Source organism: Suncus etruscus, chromosome 13 (genome assembly GCF_024139225.1).
Source record: "Suncus etruscus isolate mSunEtr1 chromosome 13, mSunEtr1.pri.cur, whole genome shotgun sequence".
Lineage (NCBI taxonomy): Eukaryota > Metazoa > Chordata > Mammalia > Eulipotyphla > Soricidae > Suncus > Suncus etruscus.
In genome coordinates, this window is record NC_064860.1 from 98717294 (window position 1) to 98744889 (window position 27596).

The 27596-nt window shown below is 59.1% G+C and overlaps 2 protein-coding genes across 3 annotated transcripts; one reads left to right on the top strand and one right to left on the bottom strand.

The window, feature by feature from the left end:
- Positions 1-530: 530 nt before the first annotated feature.
- Positions 531-22940, bottom strand: ITGB2 (integrin subunit beta 2). Its single transcript, XM_049785635.1, has 20 exons — positions 22916-22940; positions 19050-19184; positions 17819-17855; positions 17712-17728; positions 14197-14219; positions 11393-11450; positions 11209-11297; positions 10153-10333; positions 8906-9076; positions 8581-8822; positions 7020-7175; positions 6498-6593; positions 6080-6169; positions 5836-5976; positions 4094-4281; positions 3769-4013; positions 3039-3264; positions 1929-2131; positions 820-986; positions 531-711 (listed from the first exon to the last, which is right to left on the bottom strand). The coding sequence occupies exons 1-20, from the start codon at positions 22938-22940 to the stop codon at positions 649-651; spliced, it is 2553 nt and encodes an 850-aa protein (XP_049641592.1). The 3' UTR covers positions 531-648.
- A 293-nt stretch (positions 22941-23233) lies between these two features.
- Positions 23234-26615, top strand: SLX9 (SLX9 ribosome biogenesis factor). Of its 2 annotated transcripts, none has more exons than XM_049785483.1 (6): positions 23234-23371; positions 24237-24351; positions 25335-25403; positions 25779-25929; positions 26043-26111; positions 26267-26615. In XM_049785483.1, the coding sequence occupies exons 1-6, from the start codon at positions 23234-23236 to the stop codon at positions 26367-26369; spliced, it is 645 nt and encodes a 214-aa protein (XP_049641440.1). In that variant the 3' UTR covers positions 26370-26615. The 2 variants fall into 2 exon arrangements, with proteins under 2 accessions (XP_049641440.1, XP_049641441.1); XM_049785484.1 differs by having other exon boundaries at positions 26046-26111.
- The last annotated feature ends 981 nt before the right edge of the window (positions 26616-27596 follow it).

Consider the following 27596-nt stretch of genomic DNA (forward strand, 5'->3'; position numbering starts at 1 on the left):
GAGTGCTGGGGATTCAATCAGGTTAGCAGAGTTTGAGGCAAACGCCCTTCCCTATGTGTTGTGGCCCCAGTCCTGAGGTGGCCCCCTTAATGGGACTGCGCTGCCTGTTCACCTCCCACTGCAGCCCCTGGGATGCAGAACCCAACTTGCCCTTTCCTGGAAGAGTCCCAGGACCGGCAAGTGGGCGCAGACCTGTTGGCCTGGCTGCTCTCAGGACCAGTTGCTCAGAAGACCACTCAGGCCCTTTGGGGCCTGGATCCCCCCCACACACACCCTCGGACCCACCCCAGGCTGGCCCACCCACAACACACAGACTGCAGGGCCAGAGAGGGAGAGAAAAGAGACCCAGCGTGGGGACCTACACACAGAGGTGGTTTATTCTCATGGGCACAGGCCAGATCCCTTGTCTTCATAAGGACAGGGTTACCCCATCCCTCTGCCTCCCATGAGTCCCTTCCTCCATGCCCTCCTCCAGGTGTCCCTGCTGAAGTGGCATTTCAGGGGTGTCAGCAACTGTCCCTGGGGGAAGAGGCATATGTATTTCTTTAGAAGAAAGCAAGCGTCTGGAGTCTGATGGCGGGACACACACCCAGTGCCCAGGGGTCCCCGTCAGCAGATGGCTAGGTCTGGGGAAGTCATCACCAGATCTTAGCTCTCCGCAAACTTGGGATTCATAACCGTTGTGGTGGCACTCTTGAAAAGGGGATTGTCCTGGGGAGAAAATAAGAGAGGCCTCAGCGCAGGGCTGCAGGAGGGCACCTTTGCTGAGAGGAGCCCTGGTATGGCTCTTCCCCTGCCCCCCGCCCCCCGTGGCCTTACGTTGTTCCACTGGGACTTGAGCTTCTCCTTCTCGAAGCGCCGGTACTCGCGCAGGTCACTGATCTGTGTCAACACTTTCCAGATGACCAGCAGGAGGAGTCCTATGAGCACCACCCCCGCCAAGGTGCCCCCCACAATGGCCGCCACATTCGGGCCCTTTGGACACTCTGCGGGGTGGAGGGAGGTCAGGTGAGACAGAGTGAGCCTGGGCCCGTGACGCCCTCACGATGAGCATGTGACACGGTGATACTCAAGTGAGGACAGGTCCTCCTTCTCCAGCCCTGCCAGGCTCCGTCTGCTTCCCAAGCTGAAGCTGCTAGGCTGAGGTCTCTCATGGGCACCCCCGCCACATAGAATCCCAGCAGAAAGAAGTGAGTTGACTCCTCCATCTCGTGCTGCTGCCTAGACGCCAGTCCTGACCCAAAGTTTCACTGAAAACTCTGAAACATGACTTGCTCCCAAGGTCCCCAGGCTCACTTTCAGTCTCCCTGGGACCTCTAACCCCACTTTGTGCACTGGACTCCCAGGTCCACCACGATTCCTGAGCCTGCTCCCATGCCCTTGACCCGAACCAGGCTATGGACAAGCCTCCTGTCCCCCAGCAGTCTGTCTTGTCCCCGAGCATTTTGTCCTGTGCCCCAGAACCCACCTCTTATGCCCTTTTCTGTGTTCCCCACCTGTCTCTGCTGTGTCCCTTTACTATGTCCTGTTCCTGTGTCACTCACACCCTGTCCCCTCTCTGTCCCCCTTCCATTCTTCATGCCCAGTTCCTTGAAGCACAGTGAGGGGTCTCCTCCCACTCCATAGTCTCCCCAAAGACCAGGACAGTTGCCTTGTGGTGTGTCCCCTACAGCCATACAGCGCTGCTCAGGATCAGCCTCTGGTCCCATCCACGAGGCCCCTGGGCAGGTCTCCATTCCTCTGGGATATGGTGACCCTGCAGCAGCTCCCTCGCCATGGGGGCACCAGCCTGTCCTCACTGAGGGGTGAGACCTCGGCGGGCCTTGGGGACCTGGAAACACTGAGCTTGACCCACCGAGGAACAGGAAAAGGTGCCTGGGAGGCAGGGCGAGGACAGGTTTTCTGTGACACCGGCCCCACTCACTCACCGCGGTTGTCATCCACCTGCATATAGTACAGCTCGCGGCCATCCCGCATATACATGGTGTAGTTCAGCCAGCAGCCCTCCGAGTCCTGCTCCTTGCAGCGGCGTCCCGAGCCCGTTATGTTCCAAAGCTGCACCCCTGCACACGCCTTGCTGCAGTTCTTGGCCAGCGGGCCCTTCTCGAAACGCAGGCACTCGGCACACGAGCTGTGGGCAGGTGGATGCATGTCACCCCTCCCAGGGAAAAATCCTAATATCACCTGTTGGTCAGACCAGCCCACTTCTGGGAGGGGTCTATGGAAGGGAACAAAAGGATTCAGCAGAAGAAGCCTAGGAAGGGAAGGAGGGAGAGAGAGAGACAGAGAGAGAGAGACAGAGAGAGAGAGACAGAGAGAGAGGGCCCGGAGAGATAGCACAGCGGCGTTTGCCTGGCAAGCAGCCGATCCAGGACCAAAGGTGGTTGGTTCGAATCCCGGTGTCCCATATGGTCCCCCGTGCCTGCCAGGAGCTATTTCTGAGCAGATAGCCAGGAGGAACCCCTGAGCACCGCCGGGTGTGGCCCAAAAACCAAAAAAAAAAAAAAAAAAAAAGAGAGAGAGAGAGAGAGAGAGACAGAGAGAGAGAGAGAGAGACAGAGAGAGAGAGCAGAAACAGGTTGAGGTGCAGGGCTGCTTAGAGAGCCCTGCTTAAAGGTAAGCTTAGAAGCCACACGTGGTGGCTAAGGCGTATTATTGATAAAAAGCTTCAAGTCCCCTGAAACCTGCCTGCTTGTGGATCATTTCCTCGCCGCTACCCTGAAGCCTGAGCCCTGGAAGGGAAGGCTCACGCCTGGCCCGGACTGTCCGAGAAAGGCCTCGCCATCCATCCACCAGCATCTATAACCCTCAAGGGCTCTTACTCATGTCATTATTACTTCCACACACAGGGGGAGGGCTCAAGGCAAGTGCTCGGAGTGGTTGGGGCTGGCCCGGCACGCTGAGGCGCAACAGGAGGTGGCGTGCAAGGGGTGTGTGCGTGTGGAGGGCAGGAGGTGCAAGGGGTGTGTGCGTGTGGAGGGCAGAGGGTGCAGGCGCGAGGGGCAGAGCCGGGTGCAGGTGGGCAGGCGGACACTCACGCGAATCGCGGGCAGGGCGAGGGGCAGCCCGGACAGTCCCTGCAGAAGAGCGGCTGGTAGCCCGCGTCGCACTTGCAGACGTTGCACTCGCACCTGCCCCGGCCGCTGCACACCGCGCCGCTGCCGCTGCCGTCCACGCAGCCCTGGGTGGACGTGGTGCACTGGCAGGCCGAGCCCTCGAAGCCCTCCTTGCACTGGCACTGGCCGCAGAAGCAGAGGCCGCGCTCTGGACGGGGGCGGGAGGGGAGCCTGGTGGGTCCCTGGGCCCCCGGGGCTGCACCCCGGGCATGGCCATCCGCGCCGCTCGCTGCCCAGCACGGTCCGGAACCCCCAGCACGCCCGCCCACACCTCGCCCACCTGGAGGCCCCGCCCCGCCCCTTCCCTCCCGGAGCCACGCCCACACACCGCTCCAGCCCACCCAGGTGCCACCTACTGTCACGCCCACTTTCCGACATGCCCCTCGCATTGCCACGCCCACATGTTGCGCCACGCCCACCGCCACGCCCACACCGCTCGCCGCCCAGCCCTTCCCCGCCTTGCCCGCGCCACGCCCACAGCCGCGCCCACACGATCCCCACCAATCCTTTCCCTGCCCGCCGCCACGCCCACGCGATCCCACCCAATCCTTTCCCTGCCCGCCGCCACGCCCACACGTTGCCACGCCCACACGACGCTTTCTGGCCCCCGCCGTCCTGTCCCTGCCCCAGCCCGGCCCGCCCTGCCAGGCACCTGCGCCCCCGCACACTTGGCCCTTGTAGCGCTCGCAGTTGAAGTTGTCGCACTCGCAGAACTGCCCGTACACCCGGCGCTCGGGCACGTCGCTGGCGTGGCACACGCACTGCCCGCACACGCAGTCGCCCAGCCCCGAGCACACCACCGAGCTGTTGTCCTTGCGGCAGCGGCTCTCCAGCTCCTGGCTGCTGCGGCCCTGCGTCTTGCACTCGCAGGTCTGGCCGATGAAGCCCTCGTCACACCTGGCGAGGACACGACGCGGTGGCCGCGAGGACTTTCGGGGCTCTGGGGCACCTGCCCTGTCCACCCGGCCGGCCCGCACCTGCACACGCCGCACTCCATGAAGCCCTTGTCCCTGCACAGGTGGCGGTCGCGGCTCCTGTCCAGGCAGCGGCACTCGCACTGGGACAGGACCCGCACGGTCACTGTGTCGGTGAAGCCCAGCGCGCGGATGACGAACGACTGCTCGGACACACACTCCGAGGCTGTGACCTTCACCTGGAAGGTGATCTGGACAGAGGGGCTCCGGTCACGGCGGCGCCGGGTCCCCTCCATGGCCCTGCCCCTCCTGGTGCCCGCCAGGACTGTCCCGGTGGCGCTGACCATGGGACCCAGGACTTGGGAGGGCGATGCGAGGTGAGGGCCAGTGAGGGCCAGTGGGGCTCAAGGCTGGGGTGTTGAGGCCTGGAACCCGGGTGGGCCCTGTGCAAGGCCGGCGCGCCCCGCATGCTATGCTATCTCTCTTTTTTCCCTTTCCTTTTTCAGGGATCAGGAGCTACAACTGCTGGCTCTGTGCTTGGGGACTGCCACTAGTATGGACATTATTTTATTTTATTTTATTTTTTTTTGTGGGGGGAACACCAAGTGGCATTCAGGGGTTCCTCCTGGCTCTGCACTCAGAAATCGCTCCTGGCAGGCTCTGGAGACCATATGGGATGCTGAGGATCAAACCCAGGCTGTTCCCGGGTCAGCAGTAGGCAAGGCAAACAAACACCCTACTGGTGTACTATCACTCTGGTCCCTAGCATGGACTTTAAGTGCAGATTCCTGGCGTGGCCTGGAATCATTCGGAGCCACTTTATAAAGAACAGAGCAGGTGGTGCCTGGCATGGTGCCCTGGATCCCTGATGTGCAGCCTCGAGGACCCCAGGGGAAGAAAGCCTGTGGGTCCCACAGTGGGCGCCTGCCTGTCTGAAGGACAGAGAAAGAAGGAAGTGATTCCAGACACCTTGTACGACCTCGGCCAGAGCAAATGGGAGATGCTTGTACAACATAGGCCCGGGGTCTCCTGAGGGGATCCCCCAAACATGAACACTCGGTGGCAGCCTTCTCGTGGGTGGGTCACACCTGGTTGTGCTCAGGGGTGACTCCCAGTTTTGTGCTCAGGAATCACTCCTGGCACTCTTGGGGGACCCTATGGGATGCTGGGGCTCGAACCTGGGTCGGCCACGTGAAGGCAAATGGCCTTCCCCACTGTGCTATTGCTATGGCCCCTCTACTTGTTTTCTGCATGGAGATTTGGGGGGACCACTCTGTGGAGATTCTGCCCACAGAGCCGGCACAAGGCTGGACTATGATCCCACAGTCTGGCTGCCAAGGGGCGGTGTGGGAGCTGAGGGCAAGGCAGAGCCAGGTGACTATGTAGGCGACTATGCCTGCAGTCAGCCGAGTTCTCCTGAAACGGGGCTCAGAAATGCCACGTGGCCCAGAGAGATAACACAGCAGTAGGGCATTTGCCTTGCACGCAGCCAGCTGATCCGGGACAGGCGGTGGTTTGAACCCCAGCATCCCATAGGGTCCCCCGAGCTGGCCAAGAGCGATTTCTGATCTCAGAGCCAGGAGTAAACCCTGAGCATTGTCGGGTGTGACCCAAAAAACAAAAACAAAAAAGGAAAAAAAAAAAAAAAAAAGAAATGCTGGCATGTGTGAAATGCGTTGGCAAGAAGGGAGGGGACAAGGGCTGCTCAGCGTGACCCACTGTGTCCTGGGAGGCCATACAGGCCAACTAGAAGTCAGTGTGGACAGGGCCCTCAGAAACTTCCAGAAGGTGGGTGGGCAGCTTACCGGGACGTTGATCTGGACCCCTTCGCAGTCCCCCCGAGGCTGGTCCAGCTTGGGATCCCCTTTGCTGCAGAAAGAGTCATAGGTGACCCTCAGGGCACTGGACAGGGCACTGTTTTCCAGGAAGACTCGAGAGGAGAGTTCCTATGGATAGACCAGGCAAGCGTTCAGCAAGCCGCCCCGTGTGTAGGCCTCTGGGGGCCCCACTGTCCCTCCCGTGCAGGCCCTCTGCTCCCTCGCCCCTCACGTTGTAGGCATTCTTGATGAGCTGGACCACATTGCTGGAATCATCCGACAGCTCCCCCACAGCAGACTTGGGGATGATCTTCGTGAGTTTCTGTGGCAAAGGTGCCATGGTTACGATAACTGTGTCCAGCCCTTCCTTGGACCCCAGAGCACCTCCCGCTGCTGGGAGCACACCCTGCCCAGTGCAAGGGGGGTGGAGGACTCTCCATGCAGAGGTGCTCTGTAACTCAGAACTCTCCAGAAACTCTCTACTTCCTCCAGAGCCCCCCTGGGTCCCCCACTGTCTGTCCAGCTCTCCCCCATTTGTGCACCTGCCCTATGGTCTTGCCCACCTTAGCAGGCCCCCGGCCACCCGCCCAGGCTCCTAAGGCTGTGCTCTGTGACTGCCCAGCCTGGTGCGGCCCCGTGCCATCATGTACCTCGTAGGTCGGTACCATCCGCTTGGTGACGGCGAAGATGGGCTGGATGTTGCTCTCAGCCAGTTTGTGTGCCAACTGGCCCAGCGACGGGTAGTCCTGAGGGGACAGCTTGGGTGTCTGTGCCTCCCCTCTCACCAGGCCCATCCCAGCATGTGGGCCAGCGGGAAGGGCAGGGGTGGGCACCTGCGGCTCGCTCTGGAGTGAGCTTGGGCGGGGCGAGGCAGACCCTGACTGACCCCTGGGGTGAAACCTCGTGATCCCGAAGTACTCGCCTGACCCACAGCTCCAACACTGACTTTGGGTCAACACCCAGAAGGAACTTCCTGCCCCAACTGCCTCTGAGACCAGAGGGAGCCCCTAAGGGGTACACTCAGGAGCAGAGGAAAGAAAGATGGGCTGGTTCCCCCTTCATCAGGAAGCTGCTCTCAGGCCTGGGCCCGGCAGGGTGGGTAGGAGAACCCGGTGTGGGCCTGCCTGTGGGGAGGTGCTGCGGGGTGATCTGGGTGTGGGCCAGGCACTCACAAACTCATTGCTCTGCTTGTACAGGTTGTCTTCCAAGTGGCACAGCCCGTCGTTGGGCGTCAGGATGGCCCCCAGCTTCCCGTCCCCAGCAAAGTGGAAGCCGTCGTCCGTGGCAAATACCAGCAGTCGCGTGACATTGCGCCAGCCGATCTCCTCCTGCAGGGCCAGGACCACCCGCTGACTCCCCATGCCCAGCCCATCTTCTCCCTCAGTGCCCAGTCCTCCGACTCCCCAACCCAGTGATCTCCAGGCACTAGGGGCCGTCCAGGCAGGGAGGCTGCCCAAGGGCCACCTCGCTGCCCTCACGCTGCTCACGCAGACCCGCTGAGCTCAGCAGGACCCAGACCTGTGAGTGATCTGTGACCCAGAACGTGAGACATATTCATTCCCAGCAGAGGAAGGGAAACTGGCAGATAGGGCCCCCCCACCCCGGTTCAAACTGGGGGAAGTTGGACCCAGGGCACGCAGGGGGACGGCCAGTACAGAGGCAGCCGGGAAGGGAAGGGATGAGGAAAGACTGGAAAGAGCACATGGACGCAGTGAACACAGGCTTGATGGGTCACTGAACTGGGTCTCAGGGCAGCAGGTGTGGTGGTGGTGAGTGGCGGAGGGGGGGGGGACACACACACACGATGGGGTGGGGCTACAGCTGGGCCAAGGTGCAGGGGGCGGGGCCAATGCTGTGCGAAGGGGCTGGGGGGGGGAAATCAATGTTCAGGGGTGTGGCCAAATGATGGGGCAGAGCCAGTTAAAGGGTTGGACAGGGTGGGGCTAATACCCAGGGTGTGGCCAATGCAATGGGGCAGGGCCAACACACATGACTGGGATGGGTGGGGCGGAGCCAGCACAACGGGGCGGGGCTACGGCGGAGCCAATGAGCAAGGTGGCAGGGTCAATACTATAGGCGAATCCAGGATATGGCCTAGGATGGGGCAGGGCCAATGGGAGGTGGCAGAATAACAGGGCATGATTGAGTGGGGGACATGTGGGCGGGGCCTTGCCAGCTATAGGCCCCATGACCAGCCACTAAGCAGAGGGACCCCCTTCTTGGAGGGCCAGGGACAAGCTTATGCTTGGGAGGCGGCCACACCCGGCCGTGCTCACGCCTAACTCCTGGCTTTGTACTCAAGGATCACTCCTGACTTCGCTCAAGGGCCCTTTGGGGTCGAACCCAGTCCTCTGGGTGCAAGTCAGGCTTCCTACCGGCTGTACCATGGCTCTAGCCTTGGGATACATTCATTTCAGCCTCCTTTGCACTTTCTGGTTTGATTTCTGATTTGTTTTGATTTGGTTTTGGGGCCACACCGGGTAGCACTCAGGGGTTACTTCTGGCTCTGGCTCAGGAATCAGGCTCAGGGGATCCTATGGGATGCTCGGGATCTAACCTGAGTTGGCTGCATGCAAGGCAGACGCCCTCCCAGCAGTGCTCTCGCTCAGGCCTCAATCTTTGCACACGTTTAGGTATTAGATTTGCTTAAGGGGCTCCCGGGAGTGAGGTCAGTGGGCGATGGGTGTCCCTTCCCCCGGGCGTGGCTGTGAGAAGCTAGTGGGTGGCACTTACCGGGCAGGCGGCCACTTGCATCATGGCATCCAGCCCACCCTCGGGGGCGTCGAGGTTGCCGGAGATGCGCTGCTTGCCCACCTCGGCCTGAAACTGCCCAGCGTCGCTGGTGAGCTTCAGCACGTGCCTGAAGGCAAAGGGCGGCTGGCAGGCCTCCTCCTTGCTGGGGCAGGGGTTCTTCAGTTTCTCGGGGTGCGTGTTCACGAAGGGGAGCACCGTCTTGTCCACAAAAGAGCCGAAGCCTGAGGGAGGCGGTGGGTGAGTGGTTGGGAGCCCCAGCCGGGTGTGTCTGGTGGGTGCCCAGCGGGTGCCCGCAGCCGCTCACCGATGCGGCCCGACTCGGTGATGTCGTTGAGTGCCCGCAACAGGTCAGCCCCCAGCTTCTTCACGTTCCTGAGGTCATCCAGCATGGAGTAGGACAGGTCCATCAGGTAGTACAGGTCGATGGGGTAGCCCCGAGCTCGCCGGAATGTCACGTTGAAGGTCGCGGCCTGGCCTGCGTGGATTCGGCAGCTGACTCGGGGTCATGGCCCCCGAGGCCCACTGGAGCCTCAGCCCACCAGCCTCTCGTTTCTGTTCTCGGTGACCCCTACGTTTGAAGCCACATTCTGCCCGCAGCTCTGTGGGTGCACACGGCAGGTGCTCAGGTACCCCAGGGAGGAGGGAGATGAGCCGGGAGGAGCAAGGGTAGCCATGGTGTCCTCCCCGGTGTGACCCCAGGCACACTTCCTGGGCATGAGGCAGGACGGGGTTGGGTCAGGGAATGAGACAGGAGGACAGGGCCAAAGGGACGGGGCAGGACAGGATGGGGACCTGGGTGGCTCTAAGGCGTGGGCCCTACCACTCCCTCAAAGGGCCCGCCACAGGGGGCCAGGTTGCAACTGGTTCAAACAGGTTCACTCGGCCCTCAGGCTGGCTGTAGGCGACATCAATACCTTTCTTCTGCCACTTTTGGTCATATGTGTGTGAGCATGTAAGATTGTGAGGATGTGTGGGAGTGTGGGTATGAATGTGCGTACATGACTGTGTGAGACTGTGTCTGCATGGCTATGTGTAAATGATTGTGTGTGACTGAGGGCCTGGGAGAATGTGAATGTGCGTGTCCGTGCCAGAGAGTGCATGTACGAAAGCATTGGAGAGGTGACTGTTCGTGTGTACGATGTGCGTGTGAGGTGAATGTATGTGAGTGTGGCTGGATGTGAGTGGATGTGTGCAGACCAGGGTCTGAATGTGTGTGAACAAGAGCGTGCGTGGGACTGTGTGTTTATGAGGGTGAGGGTGTGTCTGTGAGTGTGCGAACGTGACTACGTGTGGGGTGAATGTCGCTGAAAAGGTGTATGTGTAAGTACAAGAGAGCATGTGAGTGCCATGGTGTGTGTGTGAGTTGGGGTTCCGAAGAATGCTCCCAGGTGTGGGAATTAGGTCACAGGGCTCCAAGGGCCCAGACAGCAGCTGAAGGAGCGACTGTGGGTGCCCTGAGGGCCGGGAGCACATCTGGGCTGAACCCACTGGCCCCGGGGTCCTCGTCCTCCCCAGAGGCAGCCCAGAGCGGGGGCCCTCTCCAGATCGTACCTGGCCTCAGGTACAGCGTCACCCTGGACGGGAACAGCTGCTTCTGGCCCTGCTCCCGGTCCTCCTGGGGCTCGGCCAGGCTGGTGGGGTTTATGATGTCGTCAGGGGGGCATTCCTTCAGCCTCAGCTGCTCCCGCGTGTCGCAGCGGACAGAGTCAGGTTCCCCGGGTGCTGTGAAGTTCTGGGGAACGTGAGGACACGGTGACCCAAGATAGGGTCAGAGGTCCCTGGGGGGTGGGGCACAGAGTCACTAACTGGAGCAGCGTCTCTGGCCCCTCACAGGTCCCCACTGAGAAAACATGTGCCAGACACAGGGATCCTAGCCGGGTCCCGCCAGGCGCTGGCATCATAGCAAGGAAAGTACAGGTCACCTCTGTCCCCCCGAAAGTCCCCGGGACCCTATAGAGAAAGGGAAGGAGAGGGAGACTGGGCAGAGGGCATGGTCAGGAGCTGGTCTTGGCAAGGGCCTAAGTCCTGCCTAGGTACCTAGGTACCTGGCCAGCATATAGCCTGGCTCCTCCCTCCCACATCACAGCCCCCTCCCGCAATGCCTGACTCCTCCCACAGCACTGGCTCCACCCATAACAATTGGCCCCTCCCACCGCATCTGACTCCTCCCACTGTGCCTGGCACCTCCCACATGTACTAGCCTCTCCCACAGTTCTGTAAGGCAGGTTGGCATAAGCAGCTGTGCGCCTGTATGCCTGTCTATATTTTCATGCCTGTATGTGTAAGCATGTCTGTGTCAACAGATGCCTGCATGCCTGTGCGTTTGTGCATGTTGGTGTGTAGAAAGATGTCCATGTAGATCTGATAGATGTATGTGTAGATCTGTGTGTGTGCACGCATGTTTGTTGCATCTGTGTGCATCACCTGCCGGCATGCATGTGTGTAGGTCGCATTGCGTGCGCAGGTGTGTGTGGATGAATGTGTGTGCCTGTGCCTGGGAGGGTGCGTGCGTGTGCGTGGAGTGGCCTCCCACCACAGACAGGAGTGAAGGGGCAGAGAGGCAGGGCAGCGCGGCTGAGGGAGGGGGCAGCAGGCGTTGGCTCTCACCAGCTTCTGGCACCAGGCGCAGCCAGGCCCCGACTCCACGCATTCCCGGCAGGTGCTGGCCTTGTACTTGGCGCATTCCTGGAGGAGGACTGTTGGGGGGGTGTGAGGGAGGGGCAGGTCTGACAGGCCGAGGTTCTCCCCAGACCCAGGCCCACCGGTGGCTGGAGCTGTCCCCAAAACTTACCAGACTTTAAGGCCAGCAGGGCCACCAGGACATGTAGCAGGGGGCGGTACATGAGGACCTGCAGGGAGGACGCCCAGTTATGGACTTGGGCGGAGACCCAGAGTCGCGTGGGGTGGGGGTGTATGTGTGTGCAGCCGGGAGGGCGCAGAGGGTCGCTGAGCTCTCAGAGCCACCCTCTGACTGGAGCAGCCGCCCAGAAGAGGGGCTCTGCTTAGGGCCACAGCAGAACCCAGTTCTGTCCTGACTTCTGCGACCGACAGAAGCCAGAGTGAGGGGTTCACTCCTGGGACCCCCACACGGTGCCAGCAGGGAACATGCCCGGGTTCTGTCGGGTTCCCCTCCGCACTTTACAGGCACTGAATCCTTTGGAGCACGACCCCTCCAGCCTCTGCATAACCCTGATGCCTCATCGCAGGACACAGAGCTGACCATGAGGGAGCCATCCCAGCCACACACAGGTGCCTCGAGATTTGCCATCGAGCCCGGGTTTCTTGTCCTGGGCCCCCCACATTCCACGAGTGGATCCCTGGAGCTCGCCAGAGGGTGCTTACTGACACCTCCAGTGGTCACACACACAAAGCTCACCACGTAGAATGTGCACACTTCTGTGTTGAAGCCCCAGGGCCGCAATATGTTTGTGTATGGACAAAGCATAAAGATCTGTACACACAGGATAAAAGGCACATGCGTGCACTTGGCATGTGCACACACAAAGAGGAGCACAATGCTCATGCCTGAACTTTCCGCTCATAGGCATGCACGTGCAGGCCCGGGGACACATCACGCACAGACACATATGAGTGCGTGTGTGAGTGGACATGCGCACACACAGACATAACACATGAGCTCATGCAAATGAACATACATGCATGTCACACAGGAGCGGTACACGGGTATGCATGGACATGTGGACACAGGCACACATGTACGGGACACACAGGGACACCTGTATGGACACCAAGGAACACATCGCATGAACACACATGGAATGCATGGGGGTACACACACAGGGACATGCGCGTGGACACGCGTGGACACACGAGGACATGCATCCATGTAGGACATGTGCGTGCAGGCACACACATATGAGGACGCGCTGCATTCACAGGGCGCACACACGTAGACACACATGCCGGTGAGCCTGCCCACACACTTCCTCCTGTTCCTTCAGGGAGCCTCAGCACTCCAGGCGCTGCGAAGGGCTCTCCCGCACAGGCCGTGGGCAAGCCAGGTCCCCACTCAGGGCTCGGGGGTCAGCGAAGATGCTGCTGTGCCCTCAACCTCGGCCCTGCAAGGACGCCCTCTGCCGGCACTGCACACCCCAGCCTCTGGGCTGTCGAGGGCGGGGCCTGGGCACAAGGCAGAGCAAGGCACAGAGCCAGGGTAAGACAGCCGGGCAGGAGGGCAGGTAGGCTGCCCAGGAAGGGGTTTCTGGCTGGCTGAGCCCCTAGCCCTGGCCTGGTCCTCGGGTCCTCCGCGGGGGGTGACCAGCTCCCAGCCCTGCCCAGGCCCCAGGCAGGGGCATCTCCTGAGCACAGGCAGGGCCCCTGAGGCCCCAGCGAACACCTTGCCTGCCGGACCTGGGGCACCCCATGGAAAGAGCAGGGACCTCTGACCCTGACAGCACTTTGGGGCCAGCACCCCCCACTTTCCTCCTGGAAGTTCTGAGGTGCCTCTGCCCTGAGTGCAGGGTTTGAGGGAGAGGGGGAGAGGGCTGTGTGTGTGTGTGTGTGTGTGTGTGTGTGTGTGTGTGTGTGTGTGTGTGTACGCGCGCAGCAGGAACTGACTTCATATCTGATGAAATGGGGTTTCGGCACTAAACAGGGGTTCTTGAGGAAGGCGGAATTTGCACCCACAGCCTGGGTGCTGTGGTCTGCTGGGAAGAGGGCCCTGGGGTGTGGCACTCTGGCATGAGGGTGGACTCATGAGGGGGCTCAGGGGGCAGCACCAGGGGTAGGGACCCTCGCGGCTCCCCTTTCTGCCTGCGTGTCCACTTGGGGGCTCACCAGGCCGCCTGTCCCAACCCTGCCTGGCCCCAGTCTCGTCTGAGGGCTGGACCAGGGACTTTGGCATAAGACTCCTGGGTCCCCGTGCCTGACTTTGCTGGGGGCCCACTAATTCTCACAACAGTGCAGACAGTTCATGCCAGAGATGCAGAGATGGAGCCCCTTTAAATGGACAATCAAAGGTCAGAGTTTAGGGGTGGGAGAGAAGACCAAAGGGGTTCCTTTCCTGGCACACTAGGGAGTCCACTGAGCCCCGCCAGGAGTAAGGCCTGAGTGCAGAGGCAATAGTCAGCCTTGAGCACCGCCGGTGTGAACCCTCCTGATATATAAATAGAATCAATGCATGGTCCTAGGTGGCCCCATTGGTAGGACATGGGGTTTTGATCAGTTTCCAAAATTTTATGAGTTCAGCCCCTGGAGTTTGGGGTCCTCCCTGTCTTGAGCACTGAACACCCAGCAGCCCCCCAATTTATGCTACGGCCACCATCAGGCTGCCCTCAGCACCCTCCCCTCCCTCTAAAACTTGGTGCTGCCCCAGAGCTGGCTGGTGGAGGCTTTTCTGCAGTAGATAAGGAGGAAAGGAAGGGACTGGGGCCCCTTCGACCCCCACCGGGTCCTGCCTGTCCCCAGCCTCTTTCTTGTTCTGACATTGGCCACAACCTGGTCCAGCCGAGAGGACCCCCCCTCACACACACACACCCAGGACTCAGCGGCTACACCTGCTGTGTGCAAGAAAGGAGCCGGTGACAGGCCCAAGCCCCGTCCCCCACTGTCAGACTCAAGCCCCGGCTCACTCACCGTCTGGGCGGGCTGGCGGGTGCCTCAGCAGTGCTGGCCTGTTCCTCTTCCCGGGCCAGGAGGAAGCTGCTGCTTTACTTCAGACAACGTGTGGCCAATCCCCCCAGTCTGGGGCTCCCCCGCCTCCGGACTGGGTTGTGAGAGCAGCCAGCATCAGACAGGGCAGAGGAAGGGGGCCGGGAGGCAGCTGGCATCTCCCAGCCTGGCTCAGTGACGCAACCTGAGGCAAGGAGGGAGGGCAAGGGGCAGGGGTCACGTAGGAGATGAAGAGGTCAGGGGCACAGATCACGGCTTTCCCAGGGGCCGCCAGAGCCTGCTATACCATGGCAGTGTGTATGGAGGGCAGAGTGGGCAGCGAGGACCAGGAATGTGACACGTGTGGGTCAGTCTGAGCCTCATCTGGAGCCTAAGTGACTAGCACGACGCCCACCACTCTCACTCGGCAGCCACAGACACCCCCCGCCGTGCCCCACTGTGCTCTGCCAGCAGAGGAAGGCAGGACAGCACTTGGCACGAGCAAGCACCCAGGCCCAGCACAGAGCACCCAGGGCCAGCCACAGAAACCAAATGACACTTAATAAAGGGCACGGACAGTGCAGGACCGTAGGTCCCAACCAATTCTCTTAGAACCCACTTGCAGAAGCTGGGCCTGCCCACTGCTGACCACTTCAGAGGGATACGATCAACACACACGCTGCCTTCAACCAAAATACATATGCTACCTGTAGCCAACACAAATGTGCTATCTACAGCCAGCACACACAGGCTGCCTTCAATGAACACACATGCTCCCTTCCACCGACACACACATGCCCACACTCACAACGCAGCACAAATGCACATACACCCACACCCACACTCAGAACCACCCATGTGCACAGACGCTATGCGAGAGGCATGTCACTTCAGGGCAGCTGGGTGGGTCTGAGAAGCCAAGGACGAATAGGGCGGGAGGCAGAGCACAGTGGGGAAATTTGTTCCGCACATGGTTGACCTGGTTCCATCCCTAGCACCCCATATATTCACTTGAGAACCCACCCCAGAAGTGACCCCTGAGCAGAATCTGGAGTGAGCCCTGAGCACTGTGGAGTGGGCCCAAAGCCACTCTCCAAAATCATAGAAACAAACTGTTGTTTTAGCAGTAACCCCTTCGCCCTGCTGGACTCCAAACCTAAGGAAAATATGGCGTGAGTGAGAGCACAGAGGGGAGGCGCTTGCCAACCTGGACTCCATCTCTGGATCTCAACTAGTCCCCTGAGCCTGTCAGGGGTGATCCTGAGTGCAGAGCCAGGAGTAACCCCTGAATGCTTGGGGTATGACCCAAAACCAAACACCAAAAGAAAAAAAAAAAGAAGTGAAAGAAAAAAAATAAAGGTCAGAAAGCACTTACTAAACCTTCTGACAGTGACTTCATTACCCCATTGGAGATACAGTAATTTTCATAAATTTGCTTGTTGCTGTACTTCCCTTTTTTTCCCTTCTCTCTCTCTCTCTCTCTCTCTCTCTCTCTCTCTCTCTCTCTCTCTCTCTCTCTCTCTCTCTCTCTCTCTTTTTTGCGGGGTGGGTAGGTGGAACACCTGGCAGCACTCGGGAGTTACTCCTGGCTCTGCACTCATAATTCGTTCCTGGCAGGCTCTGGGGACCATATGGGATGCTGGGAATCGAACAGGATTTGTCCTGGGTTGGCCACGTGCAAGGCGAATGCCCTTCCTCTGTGCTCTCTCTCCAGCCCCAATTTTTCCTTCTCTTTTCTTTCCTTTTTAATTTCATTTTATTGAAACCATTGTGATTTATAAAGTCCTGCATATAAGATAATACCCAGCAATCCACCTCAAACAAAGGTGTTCTCCTAACTTCCTATTTCCCTAAACCTCTTCCTTTGAGATGTAAAAACCCTTGGATAATTACTTTTGGATCTTACTGGACCTTCCCCCTCCAGGTATTTGGGAGTTGGTTTGAATAAAGAGAGAAAGTCTTGCTTTGGGGGCTGAGAGGGCACTTGACTGAGAGAGGCAAAAAGCAGGCTGATTCCAATGAATATCTTTTCTGACTGTTTGGTATTATTTCTCCACCGCTCCCCTGCTTCATCAGACCCATCAGTCGAAGGGGCTAGAAACCTGGCATTTGGGAAAAAAGAAAACTTGGAGTGTGGAGCCGGAGAGATAGCATGGAGGTAAAGCGTTTGCCTTGCATGCAGAAGGATGGTGGTTTGAATCCCGGCATCCCATATGCTCCCCCGTGCCTGCCAGGGGCGATTTCTGAGCATGGAGCTAGGAGGAACCCCTGAGCGCCGGGTGTGACCCAAAATCCAAAAAGAAAGAAAAGAAAAGAAAACTTGAAGTGTGGGATGGTCTAACCATTCAAGTTGGTTTTTTTGTTTTGTTTTGTTTTGGTTTTTGGTTTTTGGGCCACACCCGGTGGTGCTCAGGGGTTACTCCTGGCTGTCTGCTCAGAAATAGCTCCTGGCAGGCACGGGGGACCATATGGGACACCGGGATTCGAACCAACCACCTTTGTTCCTGGATTGGCTGCTTGCAAGGCAAACGCCACTGTGCTATCTCTCCGGGCCCCTTTTCTTTTTTTTTTTTAATATTTTTTTTTTTGCTCCTACTGATCTGGAAACAAGGATATTACAATGAATTATGTTAACAATCTGATACATGTTCTTTAATTAAAGTAAATTATCCTTATAAAAAAATACTTCCAAATGCCATGAAAGGAATTTCAAAAGACATAAGCATTCTCTGTGGAAGCTACACAAGAGCAGACAGTCCTGAGGGAAAGAGCCACAGCAGGTGGTGTTGGCCTTGCCCAGGGCTGACCCGGGCCTGATCCCCGGCATCCTAGAGGGTCCCTTCACTTCCTCTAGGAGTGCTCCCAGGGCACAGAGCCAGGAGTAACCCCTGAGTCCTGCTGGGTGGGGCCCCAAAACCAGATGAAGACAACAAAAAAGCAAAGAGAAAGCAAAGCCCCTACCCTGAATAGGACCTTTAGAGACCCCTGTAAGGACGAGCCCAGCAGAGAAAAGCTGCTTCAGACAAGCTGAGGAACAGAACACACACCTTTATTCATCTCTCTTCTTTGTCGGTCTGCCTTTATCTATCTATCTATCTATCTATCTATCTATCTATCTATCTATCTATCTATCTATCATCTATCTACCTGTTTGTCTATCTATCTATTTATTTATATGTCTATCTATCTGTCTATATGTCTGTTTATCTATCTATTCATGTGTCTATCATCTGCCTATCTGTCTATTTATCTATCTATCCATTTGTCTATGTATGAATGTATGTATCTATCTATCAACCTACCCATCTGTCTGTCTGCGTCTGTCCATCCATCCACCTATCATCTATGTTTTTGGGTCACTCTCAGTGATGCTCAGGGGTTACTTCCAACTCTGCTCTCAGGAATCACTCCCTATGGGATGCCAGGGATCAAACCCAGGTTGGCCACCTGTGAGAAAAACACTTCCCACTGTGCTTTTTCACAGCCCCCAGAGCCCTCACCTTTGAATGTGCGAAATCTGAAAAAGAAAAATCAGGGTTCGTAGCAAAGAGCCCCTATTGACTCTCCAGTGACTGACTGCTTGAAAGCTCTGTAGCCTGAAACCCACCGCAGCTCCAGAGTCACGTCAGACAAGCGCCGCGAGACTGCAGTGGAGCCAGGGGCACAGACCAGAGGTGGATTTGTGGGGACAGAGGAGTGGCCCCGTCCAAGGCAGGATGAGGCTGTATTCCCGACAGGAAGTGTCACTGGACTCAGATCTGTCTGTGGTGACCCTCCAGAGTCCGTCAGACGCCGGCATGTCCCGGATTATCGAGCAAATCTATTTTACTTTTTGGTTATTTTTTGTTTGTTTGTTTTGTTTTGGGTTACACCCGGCGACACTCAGGGGTTATTCTTGACTCTGTATTTGGAAATCACTCCTGGCAGACTCGGAGACCATAGGGATGCTGGGTTTTGAACCACCATCTGTCTTGGATTGGCTGCGTGCAAGGCAAACGCCCTACCGCTGTGCTATCTCTCCAGCCCCTGAGTGAATCTATTTTCTTTGTTTCTGGGCCTGACCCAGAGGTGTTCAGGAATCACTCCTAGCAGAGTTCGGGGGACCCTCTGTGGTGCTGGGAATTGAACCCATGTTGGCTGCGTGTAGGCCAGTGCCTTGTCCTGTGTCTCTGGCCCCTTCAGTTTAGTGACTAAGGAAAACAAAAGGAAAGTTCTGGGCGACCAGGCAAAGTGGAAAACATGGGGGCGGGCGCTGTCTGCCTGTCTGAGTCACAGTGGTCCCGGGGTTTGGGGTCACTGCTGTTGCACAAGCTCACACGGGGGTGCGGGACCCACTAACATGACCTGGGGGATGGCTGTGGGCACTTCCAGGGAAGTGGCAGGAAGAGAATCTAGAAGCCTCTTCCTTCACACTCACACTCACACTCACACTCACACTCACACTCACACACACACACACACACACACACACACACACACGCACCCACATGCTCACACCATGGACCATGCATGAGGGACAGGAAGGTGCTGGCCTGTCGCTCTGTGTCCCTCACTACTTCCACAGCAGCTGGGTCTGGCCCGATGAGCCACACAAACTCTCAGAACCAACAGAAGGGCAAGGCAGGGGGCTGGGAGGGCTGAGAACCAAGAAAACCCAGTGCCCAGGGTGGGGACACAGAGGCATAGGGTGGACAGGCAGCAGGTGCCACTGGGACCCGGGGCTGTGGATATGGATCCCTGGGATGAGGGCTAACAGGAAGAGGGAGGGACGGGGAAGGCAGCTTAGGGACATGGGCCTCAGACTCTGTAGCACACTGGGTCCACACGGCCACACTGACAGTGCCCGGGATAGACGCTCCGAGGGCTCTTCCGTGGGGTCCCTCCCAGCACAGGCGCGTATAAGCCGACCCAGGTTGGCGGGTCCGGAGCACAGTTACCCGGGACCTGACGAACAGACTCTTGCGACACCCAGCCTGGTGCAGATGACACAGTCAGTGAGGGAGAGCGTGGGTGACACTGAGCCAAAACGTGGCCTTAGCCTGGGGTGTAGACTGAAGTACAGAAGGGAGAAACAAGGGATCAGGAGAGAAAACTCAGCGACCCTTGACTGGTCAGTAGGGACAGACTCTGGCCCTACCCCCACCGCATGCAGAAACTTCTGGAGCCCAGGGGCCGGAAGGATGGGGTACCCCAGAGGGCAGGGAGTGGCTTGAGGGATGGATCAGGCACCCCAGAAAGCAGCAAGTTTCCCACAGAGGAAGGAAGTGACCAGGGCAGCAGAGGGTGATGGCCTAAGACCAAAGGGCAGGGTCGGTGGGCGAGTGGTGCAGACGCCCCGGAAGGGCCCAACCAGGCCCTCTGCCCTAACATGCAGTGCTGGGGGCCGGGGCGCCCACTGGGGCAGGAGGGGACCGCAACCAGCCAGCCTGGACCACTCACAGGCCTTGGACGGTGCTCTTCAGGATAACTGTGCATGTCTCACATTGCAATATCGCCAACCTCCCAACAGTCTCCACTGCCAGTTAAAGGCTGGTTGATTAGAAGAAAACCTGAAAACAGGGCTGGAGAGATAGCACAGTGGTAGGGTGTTTGCCTTGCATGCAGTCTGGGACAGACCCTGGTTCAAATTCCGGCATCCCAATGTTCCCCTGAGCCTGCCAGGAGCGATTTCTGAGCACAGAGCCTGGAGTACCTCCTGAGTGCAGCCGGGTATGGTGCAAAAATTAACAAACAAAAAGGAACAGAAACCCTGAAAACGGGTACTTGGCCTCGAACCCAGCCAGCTTAGGTTCCAGCCCCTCAGGAGTGATCTCTGAGCACTGGGCCAGGAGTAGCTCTGAGCACCGCTGGGTGTGGCCCCAAAGCAAGAGATTACAGGGGAAAGGAAGCAGGAGATGGAGACTTGGGGCCTCAGGAAGAGAAGAGGAAGCCACATTTCAGCCATCCTCCTCCACAGGGGGAGGAGGGGGAGGAAGGAGGAGGATGGGAAGAAGAGAGGAAGGGTGGAAAGGGGTGAGGAGAAGAGAGAAGAGGGGAGGAGATAGGAGACTGGACCTGGGGCCATAAGCTTCAGACAGGGCCGTCGTGAGAGCTGAAGTCTGCCCAGAAATAGTCAAGCAAGGGTGAGGGGTAAGGGAGGAGTGGATGGTGCTCTGAGGAGGGGGGACCCTGGGAAGATTCCCAGATGTGGGGGACCTTGTAGGATGGGGCCACACGGGCTCAGGGCCCCCGAGAATGAGGTCTGGGCAGCCTCTCTGCAGATAGGGAGATGGAGGGACCTGGCTAATGTGACTTTGAGGTAAACAGTGTGAGGCCTGCATCAACTTGAAGCCATGGAGGTCTCTGACACAAGGACCCAGCTTAGGAGCCAGGAAGTCCAGAGGCGCAGAAATCCAGACCAGCACAAGGGGTTGGGTCCCCTGTGAGGGTCCAGTGCAGGGTCAGAGACACCCAACTGGCTCCAACTCCCTGGGGAAGCACCCTCAGAACAGACGGTGCAGAGCTGGGCAAAGAGTGGGAACCATCCGAGCGAAGGACGCAACTGCATGGCATCGGCCTTGGCATCTCCCGAGACTGGACACTCCTAGCCCCCCTCTGCTGCATTCTCTCCCCCTTCTCTTTTCTTCCTCCCTTTATTCACCATTAAACTTGTCCCACTGCTCTGCCTCCTACTGAATTTATTTATTTATTTATTTATTTATTTATTTATTTATTTATTTATCGGTTTTTGGACCACTCAGAAATTGCTCCTGTCAGGCTCATGGAACCACATGGGATGCCGGGGATTGAACCCGGGACCCTCCTGGGTTGTCACGTGCGAGGCAAACGCTCTACCGTTGTGCTATCGCTCCAGCCCTTTCCTGAGATTAGTTTCCAAAAAGGGTCCGAAAGTGGTAGGACTGACGTCCCTTGCTCCGGCCTGAGTCCCCAAATTGAGATGTGTGGGGTTCTGGGTGGCTTGTGTGAGTGGGGGAGGAGGGCGGCAGGTTCAAGAAGGAAATTGTTCTCTTTTGTTCTCTCTGCACCTCTGCACCCCGGAAACTGGGGAGAATGCAGGACTGATAAGCAGTGCTGAGCTTCAGTCTTTGCAGCTCGGGCAGATGGTTAGCACTGAGCTGGTCTTGGGACCCCAGCCTTCTCCTCCTCCTCCTCCTCCTCCTCCTCACCCCGTTAAGTGTCTCAGGGAACCCAAATACTAAGCACAGTGGCGTTTGCCTTGCAAGCAGCCGATCCAGGACCAAAGGTGGTTGGTTCGAATCCCGGTGTCCCATTTGGTCCCCCGTGCCTGCCAGGAGCTATTTCTGAGAGACAGCCAGGAGTAACCCCTGAGTACCACTGGGTGTGGCCCAAAACCAAAAAAAAAAAAAAAAAAAAGAACTGGGAAGATGAGGGTCTGAGATGGGGCAGGAACCAAAGTAGAATAGAAAAGAGGGTCCCCACTCAGGAGTTACTTCTGGCTCTGCACTCAGGAATCCCTCCTGGCAGCCTCAGGGAACCATATGGGGTGATGCCCAGGATGGAACCCAGGTCTGTCCTGAGTCAGCTGCGTGCAAGGCAAACAAATGCCCTATTGCCATGCTATCACTCCGGCCTGCATCTTTGTTTTGTTTTGGGGCCACACCCGGTGGCACTCAGGGCTTACTCCTGGCTCTATGTTCAAGATTCACCCCTGTCAGAGTTGGGGAGCCCTATGGGATGCCAGGAATGGCAACCGAGTCAGTCGTGCAAGGTACATGCCCTACCCACTTTGTATCTCTCTGGCCCCTCTCCGCCATCTCTCTCTTCCCTCTCTCCTCTCCACTTCCTCTCTCCCATGCTCACTGGTGCTCAGCAGGGTGTCCAGACTTACCTGCCCAGCACACCCTAACCTGCTCTGCACCCCATTTGCCCTTCCCTCTACCCCCCACTCTGCACCCCACTCTGCCCCTCCTACCCTCCTTCCTCTGGGGTAGCTGCTTCTCCCCTTCCCCCACTTCCTCCCCTAAGAGGCAAAGCCGCTGTGACTTTTGACGTTTTGGTTGCCCCAAAAGCAGAACCTGTCACTCAATTCCGCTGTTTCCTGTAAACTTTTTCACCCACCCCTGGGTGCGAGAGTGTGAAGGCGGCTGGGGGGGGGGCAGGGCCCGGGAGGGGGAGGGAGGCCTCTGGGCTCTGAGTTGGCTGTCAGAGGCGCCTGGGAGTCTCAAGTCCAGCCCAACATCCTGAGAGCAGGGGTCCCAGGGGGTGAGGCAGTGGCTGAGGTGTGCCAGGGGCTGAGCAGATGCCCCAGAGCGTGCCCAAACTGTGCGTGACCCCACTGTGCAGGATTCCATCTTTCTTTGTTTTCCTTCCTTTGCTTTTTAGGCCACACCAGTGACGCTCTGGCACTCCTGGCAGGCTCCGGGGACAGGCCCTATGGGATGCCAGGCTTGGAGCTGGGGGCCGTCCTGTGTTGGCCACTTGCCCCAAATTTGGGGATTTTTTATTTTTATGAATCAACACATCTTATGACGGTTTGTGTTACTATAATATAATAGAACAAATATAATAATTTATCGCACTACTTCAGTGTGCTGGATTTTGGGGTTCTTTTGGGGGGCCACACCCGGTGACGCTCTGGGGTCAGAAAGCGCTCCTGGCTTGGGGGGCCGGCCCTATGGGATGCCGGGCATCGAGCCGGCGTCCATCCTGGGTCAGCCGCGTGCAAGGCAAACGCCCGCCCTACCGCTGAGCCACTGGAAGGGGCCCATCAGGCGCGACGCACATCCTGGGGCCTAGGACACAAACCTACGACCTGGAATCGGGCTGCGGACGAGGAGCCGGGAAACCCCGCCCACCGCCGCCCCGCCCACGCAAGGCCCCGCCCGCCAAGCCGGTCCCGCCCACGCCCTCACGGCCCCAACCCCTGCGCCTGCGCGGAAGCCGTCGGAACCTACTTTCCGCGGCTCCCCGTCCCCCCGGAAGACGCCGCGCCGGACCCGCTTCCGGCAGGCTTCCGGGTCCGCTGCGCGCGCGCGTGCGACTTCCGGCGGCCGGGCTCGGGATGGGCAAAGTGCGGGCGCTGCGGGCGCGGGTGCACCGGGCGGCCGTGAGGCCTGCGGGGGCGGCGGCGGGCGGACCTGCGGCCCCCGCCCGGGACTCGGCCGCCCCGAAGGTCTCTGCCGGCGGCGCAGGGACGGCGGTGAGTAACTCGGGGCGCGCGGACGGCGGGGCCGGGCAGAGGCCGCGTCTGGGATCTGTGCACCCCGAGTCTGCGTCCGGGTCTCTGCGCCTGGGTCTGCGACCCCCCAGTCCTGCCCCCGGCTCTGTGCGCCCCAAGTCTCTGTGTCCGGGCTCATGCACCCCGTGTCTGTGCGTGTCTGTGCATCGGGGTCTCTGCGCCCCAGTCTGTGTGTCCAGGTCTGCGCCTGGATCTGTGCACCCGGGTCTGTGCGCCCCAAGTCTGCAGTCTGTCTGTGCGTCCCAACTTTATGTGTCCGGGTCTGTGAGCCCCGTGTCTCTGCGCCCTAAGTCTGCGTCCCGGTCTGTACACTCAAAGTCTGTGTGTCCAGATCTGTGTGCCCTACGCTGGTGCTTCACAGGTCTGCGCCCCAAGTCTGTGCCTTCCAAGTCTGCGCGCGCCTTATCTGTTACACCCCACCCCACACCCCGTGTCTTGTGTGCCCCGCGTCTGTGTACCCCGACCTTGTGTGCCCTTTGTTCGCCCTGTGTCTCCGCACCCCATGTCTGTGCACCCCTCCTAGTCTGCTCCAGCCTGACCCCTCTGGTTTGCAGCAGCTCCGTGGGTGCCAGACCTTGCCTGCCTCAACCACAGGGACACAGCGCTCCATTTCCCCTTCCCAGGCGTCAGTTCTGGCTCTTACGGCTCTGCCCACACTCCAGGGGCGCCGAGATGGTGGGACTATGTGGACTATGTGGACACTGGAAGAGTGGCTCTCTCTCTCTCTCTCTCTCTCTCTCTCTCTCTCTCTCTCTCTCTCTCTCTCTCTCTCTCTCTCTCTCTCTCTCTCTTCCCCCTCCCTCCTTTTCTCCCTCCCTCCCCTCAGGATCCACTGGGCTCAGATATCTTCACGGGGACCAAGATTGACCCCAGCACCCTGGTGCAGACGCTGCAACCAAAGTTGGAGCCAGAATCGCGGTGCGTGGGTTCATTCAGGAGAGGTAAGTGGGGCTGGGCCGTCTTGGTAGAGAGGTTCCCGGGAACCCAGGCCCACTCCTCGCTGTGCCCGCTGGGGACTCCTCATGCCCCAGGCGCCCTCTGGCACTGCCCCCACCCCACTTGGTCTTTGGCTTACTCTGGACCCCCTAAGTCCCCTCTGGGTTCTCCTGGGTCGCCCTGGGAAGTCTGTTCTTCCACGCAAGCGTGTGCACTGGGTCAGTGCAGAGACAGCCTCCACCCCTCCAGGCAACCTGCACTCCTACAAGTCCTGCAGCTGGGGGGAGCAAGACATGGGGGTCAGGAAACATGCCAGCGTCTGGGTGGGTCTGGACTGGGGCATCCTCCCCTTTTGCCTCTTTGGGCTGCCCATAAGGCTATCCTGGGAGAGGCTGGGTATAGGCTTGTTTGTAAGGGTGCAGACCTTGCGGTGCTGTGGGTCTTCCACGCATTCCAAAGGCCTCCACCAGCCCTGGGTGTGGTCCCCATCTTGCAGGCCACAGACACCATCTCCATCTTCAGGACCCCATCTCCACCTCCAGTGCCTGCAGCCTGTGGGGGGAGGCTGTACCCGCTGAGACCCACCCGTAGACACCTCTAGTGTGTGTCCTTGCTAGAGCTTCCTTTGTTTGGTGTGGGGTGTGTGGGTGCCCAGCAGGGGGCAGCAGAGCCCATAGAGTGCCGCCTGCACACATTTCCCAGCCTGGATGGAGGAACCAGGAGTCGACCCCGCCCCTACTCCTCGGTGTCACTTTCCTGCCTCTGAGAGGTGGCCCCCATGTCTCTGCTCAGCTCTCTAGGGCTCTAGGTCTTCACTCTGCCCAGGTCCTGGGGCCCTGGGGTGGCACGGGATGTGGGTGCAGCCTGGCACAGGGACAGCATGCAGATAGCTGGGGCCTCTGGGATTGCCTGAATGGGCAGAGCAGGGTTTTTGGACGGGCCCCATTGCTGCCTCCTGAGGCCTGCGATCCCTTTTCTCTGTCCCCAGGTGTGGACCCCAAGGTCGTGCTGCCCAAGAAAGACAAGCGTCGGCTGAGGCGGGAGCAGTGGTTGCAGAGTAAGTGGGTCCTTGCCGGGGTGAGGGCTGCAGGGTGAGCGACGTGAACAGGTCCCTGCAAGGGTGAGGGATACAGAGCCATGGGGTCCCTGCAGGGGTGAGGGATGTAGGGTGAGCGGGTCCTTGCAGGGGTGAGGGATGCAGAGTCATGGAGTCCCTTTAGGGGTGCGGGGTGAACAGGACCCTGCAGAGGTGAAACAGCCGCTGAGCTTACGTGTCCCTCACCCTCCCTGTGGCAGCCAGACGCAGCCTGTGCCCCTGCTCTGCTACAGAAAAGGTGCCGGGCCGTGGGTGAGGAGTGGGGGCTCGTGAATGTATTTGAGAGCAAGTTTTTGTGTGTATGCTGAGTCCCGTCACCGTGCCTGTGTCCCGCAGAGGTGGAGGCCCTGAAGCAGGCGGAGCGCGAGCAGCAGGCTGCACGCAAGCGTCGGGCCACCGTGGTGGTGGGGGACCTGCAGCCCCTGAGGGATGCACTCCCCGAGCTACTGCAGCTGGAGGCCAGTGCCCGGGGCCCGCACAGACGCAGGTGAGGGGTTCAGGCAAATCTGGGCGTGAGGGTCCCCCCATCCCTCATTCCTGTACAGGGTCATTGAACCGCACCATCATCCGGTGTCTCTTCATGTCACCCCGTTCCCACAGCAGGCCCAGCAGCAAGCCCCGGCCCACCGAGCTGAGCCGTATGAGCACTGCCCAGAGGCAACAGCTGCTGTGAGTACCTGTGTGTGTGGGGGGTGTTCACTTCCCAGGGCCCCTCACCTTTGTGGTGGCCCCTGCCCTGCCCAGTTTCTCACCTGGGCTCAACCCCGCCACCCCAGTTCTCTGTCCTCCCCCTCACTCAGCACCAACCTGTCCCCCATCCACAGGGAGGAGGAAAGGACACACTTCCGGGAGCTGCTGGCCAGCTCCGTCTATAGGGCCTGCCCCCTGCTGGCCATCCGGGAACAGCTGCAGGGCCAGGTCTTGTGACAGCACCACCGAAGACGCCACAGCGTGGGACACTGCAGCGACCCGAGACTCCAGAGCCTTCGTCTGGGATGTGCGGCCATATGGGCTGCGTGTGAACTGTGCAGGGTGTGGGCCGTGCGGTTGTGCATGTGAATTGTGTGAGTTGGTGCGAGCTGTGTGCCCCACATTTGAGGCCAGGCCAGGGGACTCCCACTTGCTTGTGGGGTGCAACCACAGCCCCAAATGCCCCCAATAAAAGGCCCGGCCCAGCCCCGAACCTCCATGCCCTAAGCTTTCTGACATCCCTGTGGGTCACTGGACGTTCAAGCCACACGGCTCTGCCTGTGCCATACCACAGTAACCTGTGATCCCAGCAGCTCTGCACACCCAGGACTGCCGGCTGTGGCCCGGAGACCCTCCATTGTGGCCATGTTTGTATCATGTGTTTGTGTGTGTACGGGTCTCATGGCAACAGCTGCTGTCACTTCAGGTCCCGAGCCCCACCCCTTCCGGCCTTCTCCATTCCTCCAGTCTGTGCAGCCACCCAGGGGTTTTTTAGTGTTCTGGGGGCTGATGTGGGATACCCCCTATGGTCTGGCTCTGGTCCACACCTCTTGGGAATAGGTGTGGAGAGCCCTCCATAATGCCCTGCCAACTTGCACGGCCAGGGCCATGTGAGGTGGGGTCATTCCTGGCACAGCCCCCACCTCTGTGTTGGCCTCGGACAAACTCCTCAGCAGGTTGGGGGCACAGTGGAGGCCACAGAGTGGGTGGCTGTCTGGGGGTCTGGTGCTACAGGGCTGCTCCCCGATCGGCCCAGATGACCTCACTGCAGGGAACCAGGCCTGCCTCTCATGTGGTCCTAGGACTGCCCCAGCCCTCCCTCCTGGGCAGCTTGGCCCCCCAGATCATGCGTGCCCCCATGCATTTATGGTACCCCTGAGCAGATGCGCACCTCCTGGCCTCTCTCACTACCCATGTTCCATCCTACCCACATATGTGTTCTGGGGGTTGGGGTGCAGGCCCAGCAGACAGAGCTGCCCATGTGATGGGGCTTCCAGGGACAAACAGGCATCCGGAAGCTGCAGGAACATTCTGTGTCCCAGAGGGAGGAAACGCTGCAGGTCAGTCCTGGGTCAGGCGCAGGGAAGGTGGAGGGTCTGATCCAGGGACAGCCCTGACTAGGTCGAGGCTCCAGCTGGGGTTGTCCCCACCTGGTGGGACCACCGCCGCAGGCTCTCACAGAGC